General features: G+C 32.8%; 2 protein-coding genes across 2 annotated transcripts; one reads left to right on the forward strand and one right to left on the reverse strand.

Moving 5' to 3' along the window:
- Positions 1-5938, forward strand: LOC108457679 (WD repeat-containing protein 55). Its single transcript, XM_017756750.2, has 15 exons — positions 1-209; positions 294-329; positions 478-542; positions 629-716; positions 805-877; positions 968-1074; positions 1532-1574; positions 1694-1750; positions 3491-3567; positions 3699-3747; positions 3832-3878; positions 3973-4046; positions 4858-4913; positions 5237-5357; positions 5651-5938. Exons 1-15 carry the CDS (start codon positions 115-117, stop codon positions 5722-5724), a joined length of 1062 nt encoding a protein of 353 aa, XP_017612239.1. The 5' UTR covers positions 1-114; the 3' UTR covers positions 5725-5938.
- A 379-nt stretch (positions 5939-6317) lies between these two features.
- On the reverse strand, positions 6318-7230 carry LOC108457680 (uncharacterized). The gene is made up of 3 exons (XM_017756752.2): positions 7000-7230; positions 6858-6920; positions 6318-6554 (listed from the first exon to the last, which is right to left on the reverse strand). The coding sequence occupies exons 1-3, from the start codon at positions 7222-7224 to the stop codon at positions 6432-6434; spliced, it is 411 nt and encodes a 136-aa protein (XP_017612241.2). The 5' UTR covers positions 7225-7230; the 3' UTR covers positions 6318-6431.
- Positions 7231-9004: the final 1774 nt, after the last annotated feature.

Consider the following 9004-nt stretch of genomic DNA (forward strand, 5'->3'; position numbering starts at 1 on the left):
AACCAAAAGACGCTTTATACCTAAACTCTAGACATAAACCCTGCGGCAGCCGTTTAGTGGAGGAGAAGAAAAAGGGTTTTAGGATATTTTAGTTAGGTTTTGTTTGAAAGTGTAATGGAGGCCAGTTTAGGGGAAATTCCCTTTGGTATCGATTTTCATCCTTTAAAAGAACTTGTCGCTGTTTCTCTCATCACCGGAGATCTTCATCTGTATTCTTCCTTTCCCTTCCGCTCTTCTTCAGTTTCTTTAATATTTCAAAAATAGTTATTATTGAGATACATTCTCTTTTACAGATACAAATATAATACAGATGGTTCCTCGCTACAAAGGTACAAAATTTTTCATCTTCCTTGTTTAAATGGTTTATATTTCTTTTCATAATTAAGTTTGTGGAGGGGTCTACAAAGTTAATACCGATGGATGGAAGTGTCTGGTTCTGAATTTCTAAGAGCTTTCTTTAATTTATTTTCTGTTTAGATGCTTGGACTTACATGCTCATGCTGAGTCCTGTAGAACAGTTCGGTTTATCAATGGCGGACAAGGTAAAGCTTTTTGTTTTGTCTTTTTTAAATCGGTATTTCTCGCAGTGATTTAATTTAATGATAGTTGATTGTGTTTGTGGGTTTAGCTGTGGCTACGGGTTCAAAAGATTGTTCTATTCTAGCCACGGATGTTGAAACCGGATCAGTAATTGCTCGTCTTGAAAATGCTCATGAGTATGTTCTCACTGCATTTTGGTCTACTTTTTATCTTTTGATTTTTTTTTAATTGGTTATTAAAACACTATTTTATTTGGACGTGCAGGAATGCGATCAATAGTTTAATCAATCTTACAGAATCCACTGTTGCCACTGGAGACGATGAAGGCTGTATTAAGGTTCTCTATTAATTGCTTCTATGGATTTTTTGTGGTGCTAATGGCGTATTAAACATGTAACCATGATCTATCTGCTTTCCTTCTTTGCAGGTATGGGATACCCGACAACGATCATGCTCTGGCTCCATTAATGCTCATGAAGACTACATTTCAGATATGAATTTTGTATCTGATTCCATGAAATTGCTAACAACAAGGTATCTGGCTTTGCAATTATCTTAAATTATTGCCTATTTCTGTAATTCGCTTATATCTTTAAAAAATTGTTCTGGTTTAGGTCAATTGATCATTTCATGAAATTTTGTTTTCTTGTGCTTTCCAATTAAGAGTGATATACGCTAAAGAAATGCCAAATTTTGAAATAAATTGTAGCTTGAACACATCCTTGTTTAAGAGAAAAATGAGTTTGGTTATTGGGAAGATATTAACCAAAAAGAAGGGATAAAAAGGACCATGATACTTTCTTTCATTATTCTCCTTTTGCAATAAACCTGGTTGTGTGTGTCCATGCATTTGCACATGCACATAGCATAGTTTTATCTCATTTTCCTTCTTTTCATTGTTCCCTTGTGATTACTCAGTCGTTCCTCTCTAAGAATGTTCTTCCTAATTGTTTTGTCCACACTTAACATATCTTTATTTTTCATTGATAAGTGGAGATGGGACTCTATCTGTTTGCAATCTTCGAACTTACAAAGTAAGCTCTTGCTTGAAACCTTTCTAAACTATTATATACATTTGACCGCAGAAGATTTTTTTGGCTGTGCTTGATATGGATTTGGAAAATTGATTTATTTATTTCTTTGTTTATCATAGGTTCAGACACGCTCTGAATTCTCTGAAGACGAACTTAGTTCTGTTGTTGTTATGAAGGTATATGCATTCATTTAATTAGTCAATGATCAGTTTTCATGGTTGCACCAATTACTTTTGGTCAACCATTCTAAAATCCACTCTATTGTTACAAAATTTTCATTTTAACCATTACTTTTTTTTATGATTTCTGCCATTAGAACTCTTGGATAATAGAGTATGTAGAACCTCCATCAAATATGTGATGTAAGATAAAAAATTCCAAAGTAGTGACATGGGAAGGGGAAAAAACCCATTTAGCAGGTGATATGGAGAAATAGGAAAGAAGATATTGCATTCAAATTACTATGTTTTATATAAAATAGATTATATATCAAACTAAATATTGTTTTTAATTGATAATCTTTTATTTTGAAGTAATAGTCATTTACTTTTTCTTTTTTTCATTTAATCATAGTTAAAACCTATTGTAGTTTAATTTTAGATTAAAGGAGACCTGGATTAAATTTAGTTTCATTCGAAAAGACAAAGGATAAGGTTGGAAAAAGGAGAAAGGAAGAGGTGAAAGATGGTTGAATGAGGAGGTTGGGGCTATGCTGGGGCAATAAGATGGTCTTGAAATATTCTGTTATCATTCCTTATGTGGTAGTGTTATAGCTTAAGAGGCAGTGGATAGTCAAGTTAGCCACCTGCTCCAAATGCAAGCCAAAATTATCTGTCACTCGAAAAATAAACTTGCCCGAAAAGGTTTGAAGCGCTTTTGTTGTCTAGTGCTAAGGTGCAATGCGTAGATGCGTTAAGCGGTGGCCTTGACAACACTGATTTTAGGCATTGTTCAGCTCAACAAAACAGATCCAGTGTCACAGCCCTCTATCTCTCCCCTTTTCTCTCTTATCCCATAGAACCTTCTCTCCCTTCCTCTTTGCTCTCACCAATCTTCTCAATTTCATTTTCTCTCTTCTGTTTTGTGGTATCTTCCTTTTTTTTCTAAAATGTTAATCAAACTATTCTTCTAATGTTGTTTAGATTAGATACTTACTTAAGCTGTCATCTGTGAATTTTACTAAATATTGTTTACTTAGTTCATCATTTAAACAATATATAATTGGCATTTAGTTGATTGTATCTTTTCTATTTTATTACTTCACCTAGCAATTTTCTTTAACCCAAATATCAAATGTAATGGAGAGTTGGCAGTTATCTCTATGCATGGATTAATTGACTTGTACATGAAAGTGTAATGGCTTAAACAAAAGATAAGCGAGGTGGCCTAGTTGCCAATTAATGGAAGTAGAGTGGCTTTTAGAAGGGTTTGGAATTATGGTGCTGTACTTGCAAATGTTAAAGGCTTTGTCTTTGTGCACATTTCCCAACACCAGTCACGCTAAAATATAAGTTGAACTTAATATGGAATCCTTATTTATGCTGTACATCAGTATAGAATTTATGGAAATTTAATTGCAAAGATGCCATGAACCCTTCTCTTCTAGAGGATAATGCTTCAATAACTTGGATGATCAATTTTAACGAAGGAAACAAACTGTATAGTTTTGTTGTGAGAAATCCGTTGCTGTGATTATTTTGATTGCTTGACTCCTCTTCCTCTGAAGATATGAGTCTTTCCTTTCTGAGAGAAATTATTTGTCTTTTATGTAATGAGTAATGATATGTGCTATTAAAAAGCAAATAATTGCATAGTTTGTAATAACTCCTATTATAGTGAGAGTTTGAGGATAGTTCTCATAATCTAGCTTTGCTTTCTTGTCCTAACTTTATCTTAATATGCCTTGTATCTGCCAGAATGGTCGGAAAGTTATTTGTGGATCACAAGGTGGAACTTTGCTGTTATATTCGTGGGGATTTTTTAAGGACTGCAGGTATTGTGCATTAAAAACCTATTACATTATATTTCTCTTAATCCTCCATGATTTTGAATTTCTCTCCCCCTTCTCTCTTTATGATATTTTCACCTAATTTTGTTCCCTTAATACATCATTTGGTTGTCTAGTGATCGTTTTGTTGATCTTTCTCCAAATTCTGTGGAGGCTATGTTGAAGGTAAGCTGGTTTCCAAATTCTTCTAATATCAGTTGGCTTAAAATAACCAATAAACAGTTTGCATTTTAATTTTTGTTGTGTCAGCTTGATGAAGATAGACTCATTACAGGATCTGAGAATGGACTCATCAGGTGAGAGTTGGGCACAGGAGGAGATATTTATTTGGATGTTGATTTGATCTGCCTGTCCTAACATTGATTTAAATTTGTTTGAATATTTCCCCAGCCTGGTAGGCATATTACCTAACAGAATCATACAACCAATTGCAGAGCATTCAGAATATCCAGTTGAGGGCCTTGGTATTATAATTCTTCCTCCCTTTGTGATCAACATTTTGCTTAACTATGTTCTTTTGGAGTTAGAATTAATTGGATCTTTGGGCATGGCTAAATTTTACGAAGGCTCCTTTTAGTTTTCCTGTTTTAACTTCCTGCTTTCGGTTTCAGAAACAAACAGCAAACAGTAGCATTTTGATACAAAAGCGATTTCTCTTTTTATAATTTCAGATTTTAAAATTTGACATAGAAAAATATAATCTTACTTATATTTTCAACCTTTATATTTGGGTTGGTTGTTTCTTTGAAGTATTTACTTCCTTTTAATTGAATGTAAATCTGTTTAGTTTGTGTCTGATTAATCACAAAAGATAAGCAAGCAAATGGAAAATATACAAATGCAGGCCTCAAAAGTTGAAACCAAACAGAGCCTATGCTTGGACATACTTATAGCTGCTTAATATTGGCCTGTTATATATGCTTTTGTTTATTTGAAAGAATGATGTATTTGCTTTATTACTAAGAAAGCAAGAGGCCCATGTTTAAAAGCTGGTGGAAAAAGCTGATACGTTGGTTTTGCTTGTAGGCCTTTAATATTAGCATGTTATATATGCTTATTAATGCAAACGAAAGCCTTCTCTCAGCTATTTATATAATGTTATAGACAATATTGTTGCTAATTCGTACTATAGAACAACTGACTACCATTATAATTCAAAATCAGATCTGCCATTTAAGCTTTTAAAAATGTTGGTGGCTTTCTTGCTGTGCTTTTCTCCCTGTAGTTTTTTTTCTTCCTTGATTACTGAAAATGCTTGCTTACTTTTTATTATAGCTTTTTCTCATGATAGAAGATTTCTTGGCAGTATATCACATGATCAGATGTTGAAGGTATGTACTTATCTCCCCCTTTGGCTGACTTTACTTTTATTTATGAGATTGCAATGATATGTTGTATGAAATATTGGAAATTTATATGGTATTATCTGGTCTGGCATACAAATGATTGCATGTGCATGAGGAACTTTTCTTTGGCACAGTCATAAACAGTATGGAGTTTATTTGCCTCAAAAGTCAGTCTGATAGCAGTCGTTAGACTTATAACAAAGTCTCTCAGTAGATTGGGATAATCCAGCTGCTCTGGTGGATGACTTTACATCTGAATAAGATGGACTTAATTTTTTTTTTTTTTTTTTTTTTTGTTTCTAATGCAGCTGTGGGATCTCAATGAGATATTGCAAGGTTCCGAAAACGCTGCAAAAGGTCAAGATGCCAGTTCAGACAGTGATAGCGATGGGATGGATGTGGATGATAATCCTTCTCATTCTAAGAAAGGTTTGCTCGCTCGCTTGTGTGCCTTGATACTTTTGTGTAAACTAGATCATGTAAACTGAGCAATATTACCGAAGTAGGGAGATATAATGTTCCATCACTACAGCATCCTGTAATGTGAGTGGACTAGTATTAACCAGCCTGAGTGCAGCGGTAGCATTCAGTAGAAAACTTTTGGTTTCAACTGTAGCATATAATATGAAATGCCATGTGGGATTCATTTATCTTTCCTAAAGAATCTATATCCGATATTTTGTGTCGTATCTCCATTGACTGTTGATACATTGTTTGCACAGGGACCAAGACTAAAAATGCAAATAAAGGAGGAGCTGGGTTTAGCGGTTCAAACAACTTTTTCGCAGATCTTTAAGGTGGGGTTTGGTTTGTCTTGTCTCAATATTCAATTTTGGTTGAGGACGTTAGGTGGACACGTTGAAATGGTTTACTGGTGATGACTAATATGATTTAACTTTATGGAATTTGCTTTCCATGTATTTACTAAAAAGTGATGCTTTTCTTATTTATTGCTACTGTACAATCATTGCAAACCAAAGTCTCTATTTTGAATTCTCGATTCCGCAAAATTATGCTAAGGTGTTGCCTAACTCTTAATTAAGGAATTAACTTCACAATTATCTCAATCCAAACGAGAGAAATTCTTTTGAGTCGAACTCGAATTAGTTATTTGTATTTACTACGCTATGTTAATTTATATCTGTTTTATGATTTATATTTTATGGTTTATATTTAAAAATCGTCTTCTCTTTGAAAATGAAAAAATTGATAATGTTAGCAAAATGTAAAGCCCAAGTTTGAATAAGTTTTCATAGGCAATAATGTGAATAAAGGACATTGGAAATACGTACTAAATTATGTAGGAGTGTTACAACACAATTAAAGGTAGCATTTGCCTTTTTATCAAGAGTTGGTATATAGGACCAGAAGGAAGCACTCGATACTTCATTTTCAAAGAAAAACAAAAATGAAATAAAACCAAAATTCTATCCTGTACAAGTATCTTACAACACCAAAATATATACATATTCTCTCTTAAAGATTCTAGAAAGAAACAAGTGTCTAGAAAGGTGCAGAAACGACGTCGCGCATTCCTTGCAACCCTATATCTTGTAGATACTCTATTCCTTCTATCGTCGCCGTTTCCATCTTGTCCCTTGCAACTTCAACTACCGGCTCTAGTCCCTGTTGTGGTTCAAACAACACAAAAAATCTTCACAACTTCACAAAATAAATCATATTTCTAATTTAGATTATATTGTAAATCCATGAAAAACAAAAATGGAGTCGTGATAGTATGAACTAATCATGATTCTAGTCTTGCTGCGTTCTTCGCTTTGCATTCGTACATATCTTTGTATATTATAATCATCAAATCCATGATACCTAATTACATATCTTTGTATATTATAATCATCAAATCCATGATACCTAATTAACAAAGTGATGTTTGCCTTATGGCCAAAAAAGAAAAAGGACAAAACATACCTGTGTGAAGATATTCATGGCTTCTTCTATGCTCCTGGTATTCACCACATACATGGCTGCCTCCTGTTTTAAACTCAGTTCAATCAAAACTCACTTTGTAGTACTTTTTAAAAACTAAAAGTTAAGGTTACAAACTCAGTACCCTTGCATATTGGATTTGATCAATACTCAAGGTCCTTGGCTCGTTCTCTATAGATGATGTTCTATGAATCTGCAAGCTCGATGATTCCCCTTCCATTTTCTCAGACAAACTCAGAAACAAACCCAGAATTATATGTACAAACCTTGGCTTTCTTCCAACAACACAGTTCATGTAAGATTTTCTACTTGGAAAACACACAACGTAACTAAACCATAACATCCACATATATATACACGATAATGAAGCTTTGGGGCCATGGTTAAACTGCCGTACGTAATTGTAAACGTGGCAACATTTTACCTTAGATTTATTCGGGACGACGTGGCAAAGATTTGATGGGGTAGACATAACACGTGGCGACTGATGAGATAGGTATTACGGGATTAAGAAACTCTTTGGTGGGACACGAGCTTTAGGTTTTTTCCCGATTCGGGAAAGTTTCGGGCGGTTCGGTTAATTGCGTATTGTGGTTTGACACTTTGAACCAATGATGGATCACCACGATTTCTTAGGAGGTGTTATCGTTGGATTGAATGAAGAGAAACACGTGGCCGGATGGGTTCCTCTTGATGTCTAGGGTTTCAAAAGCATGGAATTTCATGCACGTGACTCGCATTTTCTTTTATTCTTTTATATTATTTTCACCGTTTTAAGTTTTATTATTTATTTTTTTAAGGATAAACTGTCAAAATAGTCACTTTTGTTTATCTCATGTTACATTTTAGTCACTTATGTTTAAAATGTTACGTTTTAATTACTTGCGTTATCGCGTTATATCATTTTAGTCATTGAGTCATTAATTGTTGTTAACGGTGTAACGGTAAGCTGACATTACACGTTTACTCATCATTTCAAACAAAAATTTTAGGTTAACTTATACAACCAGTTCCAATATTTGTTCGTTTTAAGCAGTTTAATTTTTTTCTTTTATGTTTTTTTTTTAACTTTACTTTTTTTCTTTTTTTTTTCCATTCTCTTCTATTTCTCCTTTTGTTTTCCTCCATTCTCCATTTCTTTTAATGTAGTTTTTCTATGTTTTCTATTTGTTAAAACTAGTCACTATACTTTTTTTCTGAACAATTTAATTTTTTTGAGTGAGGCGAGCTTGTGAATTAGTTTTAACAAATGAAAAATATAGAAAAACTACGTTAAAAGAAATGAAGAAGGGAGGAAAATAGAAAGAGAAGCAGAAGAGAATGGAAAAAAAATGAAGGTTAAAAGAACATAAAAGAAAAAATTAAATTGCTGAAAATGAAAAAATATAGTGACCAATTGTAGAATTTAAACCAAAATTTTTGTTTGAAATGATGATTTAACGTGCCATGTCAACTTAACATTACACTGTTAATGGCAATTAACGGCTTAGTGACTAAAATGTTACAACACGATAACATAAGTGACTAAAATATAACCTGAGGCAAACAAAAGTGACTATTTTGGTAGTTTATCCTTTTTTTAGTAAACTCATTATAAGTTCTGATCATATCTATTTTTGTTTGACGTAATGCCTAGAATTAAGCATAATCCTCATCAATCCATAAACAGAATGATAATGAGTTTCAGCATATTCAAATCGATAATAATATTCATATCAACTGAATTAACACTTAATCGATAAGTTTTATTATTTTATTGAAGTTTAATGTTATGGGTTAATAAAACAACAAGCATTAATTTGATTAACAACATTAAATATGAGATAGATAGGATGGGAAACCTATGTAAAGCAAATTTGAAAAGCGTGTAACATAAAATAGAGAGGTAGGTAGAAGCCTAGATATTTTTTTGGAAATAAAATTATAATTTTATTATTTTAATAGTTTATATTTTTATAATTTTAATAAATTAAATTAAATTTTATTATTTTGGATTCAAAGTGTAATTTTATCATTATTAATTTAAAATTTTATACATTATAAATGGATCAAAAGAGAAATGTTTCATTTCAAATAGCCCTTACTAGCCCTCGTGACTTCGCCCATGTTAAGAGAGTTAACTATCCTTT

The sequence above is a fragment of the Gossypium arboreum genome, chromosome 4 (genome assembly GCF_025698485.1).
Source record: "Gossypium arboreum isolate Shixiya-1 chromosome 4, ASM2569848v2, whole genome shotgun sequence".
Classification (NCBI taxonomy): Eukaryota; Viridiplantae; Streptophyta; class Magnoliopsida; order Malvales; family Malvaceae; genus Gossypium; species Gossypium arboreum.